The sequence below is a fragment of the Solanum tuberosum genome, unplaced genomic scaffold (genome assembly GCF_000226075.1).
Source record: "Solanum tuberosum cultivar DM 1-3 516 R44 unplaced genomic scaffold, SolTub_3.0 scf00140, whole genome shotgun sequence".
Lineage (NCBI taxonomy): Eukaryota > Viridiplantae > Streptophyta > Magnoliopsida > Solanales > Solanaceae > Solanum > Solanum tuberosum.
The window spans coordinates 158496-175295 of NW_006239064.1; the positions used below are offsets into that span (position 1 = coordinate 158496).

The window sequence follows — 16800 nt, forward strand, 5'->3', positions numbered from 1 at the left end:
TGACATAGTGTGATCGTATAGTGGGGAAAATCATAAAGTCGTTTAAATCTTAATAAATACAAAAAAAAAAAAATACATATATTAAGAAATTTCTTCCCATCTACTCAAAAGCTTTGGTGAGCTAAGATATTCAATATCTAAACGGGAGAAAGGTAGTAAATATCTAATAAAAATTAATTGCTATGCGTATAAATTGATCCAGACACCATCGTTATAAAATGAAAATGATGATAAACAATTACAGAAAAGAACTGTATCCCAAATGAGAAATGTTATTTTGGGACTGCAAGGGTAATGTTTCAATAGTTACATTTTTTTCCTTTATAAAAAGGGGAATAAGCTTCTATGTAACAAAAGATACAAGAGAATATATATACTAATAATAATAAAAGTTAGATGGGATTTCTAAGCCCACCATGGAGCATCACCAGTTCTGAAGTCTGTTTCAACCCATGGAACAAACACCACCTTCCCATCATCAATGTCTGCATGAGCCAATGCCAAGGACTGTGCCAACAAAAAAAAACACAATGTTAGTATCAGTGTCGAGTCCATCTGAACCTAGTACTTTCGAGTCGAAACATAAATTTATGTGTAAATATCCATAAAAATAGTAAGAAGAGAGTAGGGTAGACATTGAAATTTTGTGAAACTCACTTGTTCAATTCTAATTGGAACTCTACAAGATGTATTCGATTCCAGTTAGGATTCTTTGAGGCTACTCTACCCTAAACCCTAGCTTATGTCTATATAAAGTGGCATCTCGAATATTCCGTCAACTCTTGGAATATTCATGAAGTGATCAAAATATGTCATTCTTCTTGATAATCAAATACTTTAAGAAGATTCACATATTCTATCATCCTTTATTTGAGAAATGCGCAAACAAAATTGCACCGATAACGTTTCATCAATAATATAACGTTATCAATAATATTCTTGTTTCCTCCGATCTTGTTTGTGATTAATTTATTTTTCATATATTTAAAATTTGTTGCAAACAAGTAGATATGAACATACAACTATAAAAATACATGAATTCAATGATTAAAACCTTTCTAAAGGTTGAACTTGTAAAGTTTAGATCCTAGATTCGCCCTATTTGTGAGGTTGTAAACATAGCATGTGTCATTATAAATATTGTCTCTAACCAACCAAAATCAGTGAATTTAGAATGAGCATGATCTTAATATATATATTCTTATAAATTGTTTGAGCTAGAATGTGTTCAGTTGAACCGACAGAAGCCGCCCTAAATTCCCCTCGAAGCCAAAAGGCAAAAGGCTGATTGATAAGAAAAAATATAAAGACAACTACTAGAGCATTTAAAACAGGGGTTTTAAACTTACCAAAGGAGCAGGTCCTCTAACAACTTTTCCTTGATTGTTGTATTGAGATCCATGGCAAGGGCAAATGAACTTGTTCTCAGCAGTATTCCACGGCACAACACAACCAAGGTGAGTGCACACGGCATTGATACCATAGGTCGCGAGTGTTCCATCGTTCTCCACAACAAGGTAAGTAGGATCTCCCTAAAATATCATCAAGTTAACACTGAATTTACGAAGAAATTATGACACTGAACGAAAATGTACGAGTACCTTTAGTCCTTGTGTGAGGGTTCGAGTTCCAGGTGAATGAGTTTTGAGCCATTCAGTTACAACAACATCATTGCCATTAGCATCTTTGGCAATGGTGCCACTACTACCACCTCCTGATCTGTTGATCAACTCCAAATAAAACGACAAATCACGATTCATGGTTAGTTACACAAACGTAACAACAATGCCTCATATGAGATAGATAGATAGATAGATAGATAGACAGACAGATAGATTGATCAAGTCCGTCTAGTGATATACAAAAGCAATAGCATACACCCTGTTTCTTCTTTTATCTTTTGTGAGTTACAAAGGAATTGTTAACACATCAAGTTTCCATGGCATTACATTTGTCTATATGTCCGTATCGACTTAGAATTGAATAAAAAGTAACATAGCTATAGTGCCTATTTGGATTGACTTATTTTAGGTGCTTTTAAACACTTTTGAAGTATTTGGATAAGATTAAAAAGTGATCTTAAGCCGTTGTTTTTAAGCCAAAATAAGTCATAAGTTAGCTTATGGCATTTGGCTTATAAGCGATAAACCCATCCAAACTTTACCCCAGTTGCTCAAATCTGCGGAAGAATGCAAAACATTTATATGCCCACATCACTTGTAATACTCGTTCAAGTAACTGGTTAAAATTACGTAGATATTAATTACATAGTTATAGCTATTCTATTTTCTACCTCGCATAACTTACTTCTTAATTAGCTATCAAACGTTGTATAACTTATACAGAAATTAATACATCAATATGAGGAAAGGAAGAAAGAACTAACCCAGGAGGTGCAAAGAAAGTAGCATAAGGTACAAGCATTCCACCAGTTGGTAAAGCAAGTGCACCCAATAAAAGCAAATTCATGAGATTCCTTTTTTCCATATCAGGCACTCTATCATCTGCTGGAATGCTAGCTGCCATACATTTCACTTTCATCCTCTTATCCTTTCCCATTCCATGACCATTAATCTTCATCGGCTTCACAAGCAACGCTTGTGAAACCGATGAAACGCCACTTTTGCTTGAGCATAGCTGAAAATTATAACAAAAAACTGTTACAGTTACTGAGTCAGAATTTTCACTAAAAACTATATACACATAACAAGCAATTTTTAATAATATATATACAACATAATTTTTCGATATTTATTACCCTAGCTAACTCTGTGCATTACCTGAGAAGGAATTACATGAGAAAGAGTGGAAGAAGCCATGTTAATGTGTGTGTTGAGAAGAGAGGAAGTGGATGGATGTTATTCTTGTAATGTAGAAAAAAAATAGATTACTAGAAAGATGATGAGAGTCACTCAATGACTAGATAAGGCAAGTAACTAGTAGAGCCACACATTTGGATAATAGCCTTTTTTCAATTGTTTCTATTTTCTATTGGTGGATTATAAATTGTCCACTTTACATTTCATATCCAACAAATGATTTGTTTGGGTCTAGTTGGGCTCATAAATTAACTTTAAAACCATTTTTGTATAATAAGTCTATAAAATTTTGGAAATGGGCCTTTATTTGGTTTGTGTCTTAGTAGCTTAAATTGCATTTGATTTTTAAAATGGTAAACTTACAAAAATTTCATTAGTTTAGGAGATAATTACTTAGATATACACTAGTTTATAACATTACGAAGCTTACCAGATTTTGGTATGTTTAGATACGTTCAGATACATGTATTTTGGGATATATGAGGTTAAAATTATGTGTAATTTGTTCTAGATACACTATATCCAAGTGAATTTATATGTATATTTGGGATATATAGACAAATATCGCTCGCCACTCTACTATCTCGTTCGCGTGTCTGGAATATGTAGACAAATCTCGCTCGCCTTTCTCCTATTCTCGTTCACCTCTCTTCCTATTTCAGTGTATCTGGTAGTAAAAAAATATGTATCTAGGTGTATCTGACTTGAATTTTGGTATAAAATTATTTATTAGTGAAACAAAATATAATAATTTCAAACTATAGGGAGACTTAATAAATATGGTAAGGATGTTTTGTAATTGGGTAAAATTTTGTTTGGAGCATAATTATTATTAGTAGCTAAAAGTTGTCTAATTATGATTGGTAACTACTGGTTTGAAGTTGAATCTGTTCACTAGTGACTGTTTTGGAGTTCTATCAGTCCGTTCAATTTGATTGTATCAACACATAATATTTCGCTAGATACATTGTATCAATTCGTTCAATCTAGTTATATTAACACAAACAATATCATTGGATACATTATAGTTATGCGCAAGTAAAATACATTGTATTATCGTTTTGTATGAATTGTATCAGTACATATAATATACTTTACAATCATCACCACAAAACACCACAAATACAACAAATATGCACACAACATATATATACTTTATATAGATGCAACATACACTTGTAGTTTTTTAGTGTATGCACCTTGTATGTATCAGAAATAGACTTATGATATATGTACCATTTATGCATGTTATTGGATGTATATATCCTTTTGTTTTCACTTTATTTCAGTGAATGTATCATTGTTGATTGTTCATCTGCTTCTTCATGTCTTTGACAATGAATGAATCTTATTTTATATATATAAGATCATATCAAAATAATGAATTGAGAGTTATGATTAACAAATCAAAATTTATTAGTGTGGTCTATTTATTCCAAATCATTAAACTATACTCAATATATAATGTCCTTGATATTAAATGTTTGATTTTATCAACTCGAACCATATGGACCAATAAGTCATATACAAGTTCAAAACACAATACTCAAAAAGAGGAACCGAATTGTTACACAACTATATAAATTCTCAATGCCAATAGTATTCACAGAATTTGAGAAAATGGTCCAAAACCAAAATATTTTGGTACGAAATCAACAATAACAACAACATATTCAATGTAGTTTTGCAAGTGAAATTTAAATAGGATTAATTACAGAAATCCCACCTTTTAGTTTATTTATTACCATTATCCCCTATAAGGTTTACAAATCTCCAAAATCGACTCATTTTCACGCATCAGATTAGTGTATCTCGCGCATCAGATTAGTGTATCTCGCGCATCAGATTAGTGTATCTCGCGCATCAGATTAGTGTATCTCGCGCATCAGATTAGTGTATCTCGCGCATCAGATTAGTGTATCTCGCGCATCAGATTAGTGTATCTCGCGCATCAGATTAGTGTATCTCGCGCATCAGATTAGTGTATCTCGCGCATCAGATTAGTGTATCTCGCGCATCAGATTAGTGTATCTCGCGCATCAGATTAGTGTATCTCGCGCATCAGATTAGTGTATCTCGCGCATCAGATTAGTGTATCTCGCGCATCAGATTAGTGTATCTCGCGCATCAGATTAGTGTATCTCGCGCATCAGATTAGTGTATCTCGCGCATCAGATTAGTGTATCTCGCGCATCAGATTAGTGTATCTCGCGCATCAGATTAGTGTATCTCGCGCATCAGATTAGTGTATCTCGCGCATCAGATTAGTGTATCTCGCGCATCAGATTAGTGTATCTCGCGCATCAGATTAGTGTATCATGTATAAAATGTAATCTTACTTAACGATTAATGTATCTCGCGCATCAGATTAATGTATCAGCGCTTATATTATTGTATCCGTTTGATGGATTTCTGTAATTATAAACTTTTAAGGGATAGATTGTAATTTTACCTTAAAAGTATGTGATTTCTATAATTTGCCCTAATAAATATATTGATGTATACAAAAATCTTACCCCTACCTGCTTGTGCTATTTCCATTTTGCTAGGAACTCATAGTTTTAAAATTTAATTCCAAACATATGAAAATTATATATGTCACTAGTAAGAATTGGAAAGGATAAAGTACAACTAATAAATTTCCTTTCACAAATTCTTTTTTTTTCTCACCCAGTGTCCGGTATCCACATTGGAGTTCGACTAAATTCGAATTCGCGCGGAAAAGTCCCACATTTAGGGTAAAGTGCTCCCTAACAAAGACGATTCCATAATCAAGGGGGCTCGAACCCATGACCTCTTGATTAAAAATGAAAGAGTACTTATCACTCCACCACAACCCTTGGTGTTTCCTTTCACAAATTCTAACCATCTCAAAATCCTTCAAAAGGTTCACTACCTATAATAATATGAGCGTAGAAATTCATCATATAACATATATATTAGGAGTATATACTATATAAGAAAGGGGAATAACACACACCTCTCCGTCAACGGGTGTGCTTCCTTGAAAATAACATTGAATTCGAAGGGCATTTGGGACATTTCAGCATTCACTTCCATGTGCACTTGCAGCACGGCCAAACACCTGCTCTATTCTCTCCTCTTCCTCTCCAATTCCGTTTCTGTACTATGTAACACCTTCGTCTCCAAACGCTACATCTGTTCTTGTTCTCAATTCAATGGAGTTTACAACTGCCTACTACCTCAGGTAAGCATACTTTACAATGGTGTTTTCAGTTATGTTACCTAACTCTGCTTGAGCGACTTTATTTTGCCATCCTTCTTTAATTTGTTCTCAGGTAAGCATACTCTACAATGGTGTTTTCCATTATTTTTGTTCCCTAACTCTACTTTAGAGATTTTATTTTGCATTCCTTCTTTAATTTGTTTTATCCGACAATTTTTGGGGGTTTTGGTTTATTAAATTTGCAGTTCCTTTACCTTATCTATCTGAGATTTTAACTTGGAGATTTGCAATGTATTGTGCAATAGACATCTTTTGAGAGTTCTTCAAGAATGTGAATTTTTATATGCTTTAGTATTGTTGGTTGTGATGTTACAAATAATTATTGAAATTCATTATTGTTTGCAGTTAGTGGAATCAACAATAAATTTAGTATTTGGAACGCAGATACTTAGCGACAAAAAGCTTGCGAAGAAATAAACTATCACGTACAGAAGAACAAACTTATCAAACATGAAGCTGGAGGGTATGTAAGTTGATTTTCTTATATTATTTTCAAACTTATTCAGTATAACTAACCACTTTGTTGGAACAAACAACCACCTTTACTGAATACACCGTTGCTCATTCTGGCTGCATCACCAATTTTGATCCATAGGCACCACTTTGCGACCTGAGTTGCGGAGTATGAAAACGGTTTTTCAACTCATTTGAGTTCTTATTTTCTTCCCTTCTTCCTCTGCTACCCCGCTGGCTATTTGTTATGCTCTTCTTTTTCCTCTCTTTGTTCTTCATTTTACTTCTCCGCATTAATGAAGAATTTTTATTTTTTCACTTAAGCTTTAAAATTGGGGTTTAAGAATCTAATTATTTTGGGACGTATATGGACCATTGAAAGTTTTGAAGCTCAGAGGTGAATATTGTTATAACGTTGAGCACTCTCAACAATCAATTAGGTATTTTGGTTCATTTTTGTCAATAATTTACCTGAAGTGGAGATGTCACAGCAGCAAATTGGCATAAGAAGAAGCAGTTTTGGATGAATTGAAGTGACTTCATCACCTCTTCCAAACAGTTGGAACTTTGGGCGAACCGCAGGTTTATTGTTTCTGAAGCCTTCCATAATAACAATTGAATTTCATACATACCTTAGGTAACTATGTAATTTCAAGTTTTAACATTTTTTATGTTCACCATGGTCCATGAAATCATGTAGAAGTGTATAATTCAACTTGGTTTTTATGTCACATATGTACCTTCATCAATAAAGTCTCAACAAATGCGTGTCAGTAGGAACGTATAACGTTTTACTCCATTTATCAGTTTTCTTACTTATTCTTTTGCGTTCGGTATGTATACAAAAAAGATTATTTTAAAATCATTTTGTACCGAATACACCTTAAGTTACTCCTTTGTTGATCTATGTACCTTAATTTTAGGAAGCAAATTATGAAAACATGCTGAGAAAAGTAATTGAACTGGAGAACTTTGAGAAGAAGAGAAAAATGAATGATCTTATTAATTTTCTTCATCACGTACACTATATATATAGGCTTATACAATCATCTAGCAGCTTCTAGAATCTTCTAACTAACTCAGCCTCATCACAGTAACAACTTTTCTAACTGACTCAATGTAACAGTAACTTCAACAGTAGACTAACTAACTCAATGAATCAGTAAAAAGCGAAACTGTTATTTATTTTCCAACCATTATTTCAACACTCCCCCTCAAGCTGTGGGGTGGAGAAAGTTAAGCACACCAAGCTTGCTTAACAGATGTAGATGTTGATCTTGACCCAATCCCTTAGTCAATATATCTGCCATAGATGGGCTGCACCAGACCAGCTTTCACTTTGTCTCTTATAAAATGGCAATCGATCTCTATGTGTTTAGTCCGCTCATGAAATATAGGATTGGCTGCTAACTGAATAGCAGATTTACTGTCACTTAAAACTGTGACTGGCTTATGAATGGAAACATTTAGCTCTGCAAACAATCCTTCTAACCATGTGATCTCTGCTACAGCTGAGGCCATACTCCTATATTCTGCCTCAGCTGAACTTCTAGACACAGTATGTTGTTTTTTTTATTCCCAAGAAACCAATGACTCTCCAAATTTCACCACATACCCTGTGACAGACCTCCTTGTGTTGGGACATGCAGCCCAGTCTGAGTCACACCAACATACCAATATGTAGCAGTTTGAGCCTTCAGCCAAATACCTTGCCCTACAGTACCCTTTAAATATCTGATCACCCTGTTTGCAGCTTCTAGGTGAGATTTCTTGGGTTGTTGCATGAACTGGCTTAATTACTGTACTGCATAACTAATATCAGGTCTAGTTATTGTTGCATATAGTAATTTCCCAACCAACCTATGATAGCCAGTAATGTCATGTAAGACAGCATCTTCAATGACTCCATTAGCTTTGTCAAACTCTATTGAGGTCAGTTTAGAGTTAGATTTCAAAGGTGTACATGATGGCTTTGCTCCTGTAAGACCTGTTTCAGAAATAAGCTCAAGAATATATTTTCTCTTATTCAATATAACTCCTTGTGCAGTCCTTAGCACTTCAATTCCTAAGAAATATTTGAGTTCCCCCAAATCCTTGAGTTTAAATTGCTGATGCAACACTTCCTTTGCTTCTGTGATCATAGACTCACTGTTTCCAGTAATGAGGAGATCATCAACATATACCAAGACTATAACCATTCCCTCATTCCTCTTCCAAGTAAACAAAGAATAGTCATAAGTGCTCTGCATGAATCCTGCCTTTAATAATGCTGTAGTAAGTTTGATGTTCCATTGTCGAGAGGCTTGTTTAAGTCCATACAATGACTTAAGTAATTTACAAACCTTGTGTTGACAGTCTTGCTTAAACCCCTGTGGCATTTCCATATATACTTCTTCATCTAGATCTCCTTGTAAAAATGCATTGTACACATCCATCTGATACAAATTCCATTCTTTTGAAATAGCCAAGGCAATGACACATCTAACAGTCACCATTTTAGCAACAGGTGAAAAAGTGTCATGATAGTCCAACCCTTCTTGTTGACTATATCCTTTTGCCACTAATCTAGCTTTGAACCTCTCCAATTCTCCATTTGCCTTATATTTGATTTTATACACCCACTTTGAGCCAATTGTATTCTTTCCAGGTGGCAGATCAACTATCTCCCAAGTGTTATTATCTTCAAATGCTTGCATCTCTAACTTCATAGCTTGCATCCATCTCTCATCTTTAACAGCCTGACCAAAATTTTGTGGCTCAACTAATGTAGAGAACTTAGTCAAATAGCATTGATAATTGGAAGTTGTATTATCATATGATAAGTAATTAGCTAGTGGATATCTTGTGCCCTTTCCTTTTCCAGGAGCTGCATAGTCCCTCATCCAAACAGGCTGTTGTGAAACTCTAGAGGTTCTTCTAGGCGGAACAGTGCTATGTGTCTCAACACTTTCCTCAACTGGCTGTGCTGCAGAGTGTGATGTAGGAATTGTTCTGTCATGAGTTGATGCCTCAGGAGTTGATAAGGGACTAGTATCAAGATCTGCATTATCTTCCAATACTATGTTTGAATCTATATCATCATCCTCTACTTCATGAGATGGAGTCAACTCATCATCTTATTCTATATAAGGAATTATGAAATCTGCAGAATAATTGTCTGGACTCTTATTCTTGGCAAATGGAAAAATATGTTCCTGAAAAATGACATCTCTGTTGACAAAGAACTTGTTAGTGTGATAATCCAACAGTAAGTATCCCTTTTGTGTAGCAAAATATCCCATCATGATTGCTGGTCTAGCCCTTTCTGAAAATTTATCCCCTCTTGAGAGTACTGAGGCATAACATAAACAACCAATCACTCTTAGATGAGATAAGGAAGGGCACTTAGAAAACAACATCTCAAATGGGCTTTTACCCCCAGTAGTTGATGATGGTAACCTGTTCATTAGATATACAACAGCTGTAACACTCTGTCCCCAGAATCTAATAGGCATGTGAGATTGAAATCTGATGGCCCTGGCTATATTCAATATATGTCTATGTTTCCTCTCAACCACACCATTTTGTTGAGGTGTGTGAGGACAACTACTTTGATGCACTATTCCTAAAGATTGGAATAATGCTTTGCATTGGGAGTTAAAGAATTCTGTGCCATTATCTGATCTTATGATCTTAACAGAAATACCAAACTGAGTGTTGATCATTAAGAAGAAATTCTTGAGTGCCACAATAGTTTCAGACTTCAATTGCAACAAATGAACCCAAGTATACCTACTACAATCATCTACAACTGTGAGGAAATATTGTTTCTGATCAAAAGTTGGGGTCTTATATGGTCCCCAAAGATCTACATGTATAAGATCAAAACACACAGCTGCTCTATTCTTACTATCTGGAAATAGTAACCTAGCTTGTTTAGCTAAAGGACAAACATGACAAGTACTTAAGGAATCTATGCCTTTATTCTGCTTTAAAAACATTAATGACTTCAGAACTTGAGAGGAGGGATGGCCAAGTCTTTTATGCCATAGATTGATGTCCTGTACTACTACTCCTGCAATCAAACTTTGCTGTTTTTGAGCCTTAGAAGTGTCCTTCATTCCATGTGTACCATTGAAAATGTATAGCCCTCCCTTCTCCTTACCAATCCCCTTCACCTTGCCACTGTGAAGGTCCTAAAACACACAAAAGTCAGGATAAAAGGATACAAAACAGGACAGTTATTTAGTAGCCTTGGATACTGACAGCAGGTTAAACTTGAAATCATGTACTAATAACACATCTTTCACAACTGCATCTTAAAAAACAAATGCTTCTCCAATGTGTGATATATCTGCCTTAGCACCAGTAGGAAGATGTACATTATCCCTCACCTCATGATTCTTTGAAAATACACTCATATTTGCTGTCACATGGTGAGTAGCACCAGAATCTATGATCCACTCTTGTGATTCTACAGGAGACAATAAGCAAGTAGACATACCTGACATATTGATCTGTTTCATCTCATGTGGATCCTTGTTCAACAGCTCCATGATTTGCTTGTATTCGCCATCTATAAATCCTTGTGCCTTGGACAACACAGCATTATTAACCTCTTTGTTCCCTTCATGACTTTGTGATGCATTATGACTAGTTTCTCCATTTGAATTGTTTCCAGCAAAGTTAGTTCTGACTTGATTTCCATATTGTTGTCCATTGTTGAACCCTCCAGACTAAGAATTTTGCACTGCTCCTCTTAGATTTCCATTATTGTAGTTTCCTCTCCTTCTTTGCTTCCAATCTGTAGGATAGCCTATCAATTTATAGCAGTTTTCTCGAGTATGTCCAGTGTAATGACAGTAATCACATTTCTTTCCTTTGTAGTTTTGATTTCCATAACTGATTTCTGGACTTCTATTCACCTGCATTGCAATTGGATTAACCTTTTCTCCCACAGCAGTCATACATGCTGAATGTTAAATCTCATCTTCCACTATCATAGCATATGCCTGATTGATAGTAGGTGTAACTCCTTTCAGTAATATTTGCCTTCGAGCTTGATCATATGAATCATTCAAGCCACTCAAAAACTGAATTAGCCTTAACTCATACAGGTGATCTGCATAATCCTTCGATTTTGGGCAAACACAAGTTGGAGCTGGTACCACAGCATCATATTCATTCCATAAATTCTTCAGCCTAGTGAAGTAATTCGACACTGAATCAATTCCTTGTACAAGTGAGTTGATTTCTCTGTGCAACTGATAAAGTCTCATTCGATTCACCTTATCGAATCTCTCTTTCAGATCCTGCCATACGTCATATGCACTGGTTGCATACACAATTCCACTTAACAATTCTTCACTTACAAAGCTTATCAACCACGACAAGACAATTGCATTGCAAGTTTCCCATTGCTCATGCAATTCATCCTTGTATAGTGCTCTGCTACAAGCTCCAATTACAAATCCATACTTCCTTTTCCCCAACAATGCAATTCTCATTGATCGACTCCAAATTCCATAATTCTCTGATCCAATTAGCTTAATAGGAATCAACGTAGCACCTGATGCATCTGATGGACCTATATACAATGGATCACTCTGATCTATCTTAACAACTGCCATTTCTGAATCTCTCAACAAGCTTCTCCAGATCTACTCTCCTTTAATCTTCGTCTATAACCTGTTCTACATACACAACAATGAACCTGCTCTGATACCATATGAAAACATGCTGAGAAAAGTAATTGAACTGGAGAACTTTGAGAAGAAGAGAAAAAATGAATGATCTTATTACTTTTCTTTATCACGTACACTATATATATATAGGCTTATACAACCATCTAGCAGCCTCTAGAATCTTCTAACTAACTCAGCCTCATCACAGTAACAACTTTTCTAACTGACTCAATGTAACAGTAACTTCAACAGTAGACTAACTAACTCAATGAATCAGTAAAAAACGAAACTGTTATTTATTTTCCAACCATTATTTCAACACAAATGTTGTTTTGGTCCTTGTTTATTTCTCAATAAATGACAAGTTGATGTAGTGTGGGATTTGGTTGGGATTGTGGGTTTTAGTTTTTGTGTGCTTTCCCTGTTCACATTACATTTGTTCCGATCCTTCCTTGGACCAGCTTGTGCATACCATGAACTCCTCTAGATCAATAAATCTTCAATGAAAAGAGTAGTATTTCTATATGAATCTTAAGATATTTTTGGTGTACTTGATCGACATGGAGGAGCTAAAACTGCTGAGTCTGCAGCAGAGCACTTGAATAAGCACCTCAAACACATATATGTGTATTATGTACATAGTTATTTCTAATAATTTGTTGATTTTATGCGTTTTTTTAAATTTCTTGTGAATCCTGTCTCTCGCATGTCCATCTTGTTTCTACTCCACATAGCATATCATTAGAAGTGTTTGCAACTCTTCTTGGATTATTACCTTTCGAAGTTTGCATGATGATTTTCACGGTTAGATTTCAATCAAACATATACTTTTTGTGTTATATATATATATATATATATATATCTGTGTAAACTTATTTAGTGACTTGTCGTTGAATAACCAAATAGCCATGCACCTTTATGTTTTTCCTTTATTAGATATATGCATTTTAAGATCTGCAGTATTTCCTTTGTGACCGCTAAAGAAACACTTTCTTCCAGCAAAATTTACTGGGCAGGATTACCAGTGTCACAGTTAACCAAGAGCCAAAAGTTCAAGCTGTGTGAAATACTATTAGTTATTTTGGGCCCCTTACTAGTATATATATACATACAAATAGTTCATGCTCAAATTCTGTTAGGCACAGAAAGTTCACTACTAGTGGTACTAAATTATCTAGTAAAAATGGTTCTGTCCAAATATTAATTTCCACTGGATTTCGATATTACTTAACTACAATTTTAAATCACAAATCATATTTGCCAAAAAAATTATGCTTAGATTGAAGTTCAAACCTCTCGCCAAGAATCAAATCATGGCGATGCACAATAATATGTCATGTCATTTTCTCTGTATATATCAATTTATGAATAGTAGTATTCTATATATTTAATAAAAAAATATCTGACGAAGCAATATCATATGACACTGTTGAATTTCGAAACATTGATGTCACTCTTACCAATAATTCATGGACATGACTTCTTCAAGGACTACTCTATAGAACAGTTAATGTAGGGTTCTAGAAAAGAAACAATTGACCTTAACAACCTTAGCAACGAGGTTGTAGAATAGCCGTCTTTTTGGAAATTCACAAATCATTAATGAGATATTATTATTATTCCCCCGCCCCCCCTGGTCGCCGTACCCCAGAAGCTCTTAACTTAACTCTTTTTGATGATTCAAATTAATTCACAACTTAAGATTAAAACTGATGAGTGTTTACCATCTGAACAATTCACTTTTGTTTGTGAATAACGTGTATTTATCTTTACATTTCTCTGTGAATAACATGTATTTCCTTTTTAGATTTTTATATGTATTTAATTTTCTCCAAATCTCATGAACAATTCTAAAAAAATATGAGAGCATAGAGTAAATTGTCAAACTTTTTTAATTTTTTTAATTATATTTTCAAGCATTGCATCAAACATCTTCAAATAAAGAAAAGTGACATCAAATTATAAATTTATTGAATCAGATTACGTTATTTTATCTTTTTATTATTTTGAATCTAAAATTTGAATATTTTGTCCTTTAAGTTATTTATTATAATTACATTAAATATGCCTACTAAAATTATGATCATTTCAAATCAAAATTAAATATAACTGATTTATTGTGATTATCCAAAACTTCAAAAATAAAAGAGAGAAAAATTGAAATTTAACTGCAATCTGAAGGAGTCGTTGATAAATTATCAATAGCCAATAAAACTAGAAAATATGTTTCAAGAGAGATTAAAAGAAATGAAACTAATTATTAGAAGAAATTGATTAGAGTTATTTTTAACAACTTCACATATATGAGAAAAATAGACCTTTCAATGAAATTATATATAATTTTTAAAAACAAAATTTTAAGGCACATTATTGAAATTTTAATATCGATTACCATATTTATTGAGCTGCCCATGTTTACTAGTTCCTTTTCTATTCTTATTTGGGCGCCAATTATATTAAAATGACAAAATATTTCTAGACAACTATATGAATATAATAGAGAAATGACATGGACTATGAATAATATGTGTGAGACAAATCAAATCAAGCATAAATAGATGAACATTAGCATCCTGTATTTATCACATGTAACAAGAAAGCAACATGAAGACATTTTTAAAAAAAAAAAGAAAAAAGACGTAAATCTACTTAAAAATACTTTTTAATTTTATAAACACTATAAAAGTGTGTAAACATCATTTTGACTTGTAATAAGTTAATTTAAATAGGTGCTCTTAGATTTTTTTTTTAATTTCTTAGACTATATCCTTTAATTATATTAGTCGCTAATGACAGTTATGTATATACTTAGATTGACTTGGACATTGGGGTCCGTCCTAAATCATACTTTTGCTAAATAAAATGTTAAGTATTAAAAAATAAATTTATTAATATGATTATTTAATCGACTCACTAAAATATACTCAATATATTTTAAATTTATCCTTTATGAGTATTATTTTATTAATCCAATTACCATATCAACCAGTACCAAATAATTATATCAACATATATAGTTTGAAACACAAAAAATATATAGTTTGAAACACAAAACTCAAAATGAGGAATTCAAGATTTATTTTCTCATTTATCCCATAATTTTATATGCGTCGTTTTAAATTATTTGATAAATATTTATATATTCTTTCAATTTATTACTTTAATTATTTTTAACCGCATACGAATTACGATATTACACCTAACCTTACATCTAGTGGACAAAGATTTCAACATGCGAGGGATATTATCAATTATCATAAACAAAGGTTTGGTTCAAAATCAGAATATTTTTGCATGATAATTTTGGGATTAAAATTAAGATAATTTGTTCTATATTTTATATATGATAAATTATCCGAAATGTTTGATAAAAGAATAATATATTTTACAGTTTTAAGCTGATATCTTTAATCAAACATGGAATAAATTTTATTTTAAAATTTTCATTTCAGATCTTTTTTTTGGTTGGTACAATGAAATAAAATAATCCATCTATTCATTGAACCGAAAAAATAAGCTATGAACTTTGTCATTAAAAATTCATAGGAAATTAATTTTATTTTTAAAATTCATCGCAAATTTTTATTTTTAAATTGTGAAACAGTCTCTTATTATATGAAAAATATTTATACAATCAAATCAATTAAAAGCTCCAAATCAACTATTAGTACTGGAGCAACTCTTCTTATAATTCTAAAGAAAATATGGATTGTGATAGAATTTTATTCGATGAGTTGAATGGTGAATGCTTGAATCGTCACTCAATTTTTAATAATTAATCAATTAAATTATTTTATTTTTTAAAAGTCATTTAACTTTATCTATTTAGCTTTCAGGATCATTTTAGTTGAAATTAATAAAGTTTCTTATACCTATTTAATGACCCAACAACTCCAATTTTTTCAAAAAAAAAAAACTATTAAAGATTAAATTAAACTTGATCAATTTTTTTGACCCAACCCACATAAAATAGATTGACTATATAAGTACAATCAATTTCAATAGAAGAGGAAGCATCAAATAGTTACCAACTTATTAATTACCACCTCTCTATTAAATTTTCTTTTCACAAATTCTAACCATCTCAAAATTAAATTCTTTAATAATTATGAGCATAGAAATTCATCATAACACATAATAGGAGAAAATGGAGATACAAATAGTCCATACTCAACTTCTAAAGGCACACAAAATTCACTACTACTAGTGGTACTTGTAAAACTATCTATTAAAAATGGTTCTGTCCAAAAATTTCCAATGGATTCTTCAAATAATTCTTCTTGAATTATCTCACATTCTCCATCCATAATATTTTCCATATTTTGGTCAGTTGTAACACAAGAAGAAACTTCACTACATGATTCATTTGGTGTAATATTTTGGTCTTCATCACTTTTTTTATTGACATTATTTGCCTCTCTCTTTTTTCCATTGCATGTTAATTCATGTTTTGATCTTTTCTTGAGAGATGTGTGCCAGTGATTTTTAATTTCATTGTCTGATCTTCCTGGTAAGTGAATAGCAATCGCTGACCATCTTCAATAAAGTAAACAAAATTTACATTATTATTTTGTAAGGAAAAAAAAGGAGGTTGGAGGGGGGGGGGGGGGGGGAAATC

The 16800-nt window shown here is 33.0% G+C and overlaps 2 protein-coding genes across 2 annotated transcripts in view; both read right to left on the reverse strand.

Moving 5' to 3' along the window:
- Positions 1 to 405: 405 nt before the first annotated feature.
- FES (putative Rieske Fe-S protein precursor) lies at positions 406 to 2819 on the reverse strand. Its single transcript, NM_001287956.1, is given in 5 exon segments — positions 406 to 507; positions 1350 to 1532; positions 1602 to 1719; positions 2387 to 2637; positions 2781 to 2819. Coding segments are annotated over 5 exon segments (693 nt in total).
- A 13412-nt stretch (positions 2820 to 16231) lies between these two features.
- Positions 16232 to 16800, reverse strand: part of LOC107061456 (transcription factor MYB114-like) — a 4410-nt gene continuing 3841 nt past the window's right edge. Inside the window, exon 3 of the mRNA XM_015310716.1 lies at positions 16232 to 16718. Within this exon, the coding sequence (XP_015166202.1) occupies positions 16289 to 16718 (430 nt within the window). The 3' untranslated portion in view covers positions 16232 to 16288. The remainder of the gene's footprint in view (positions 16719 to 16800) is intronic.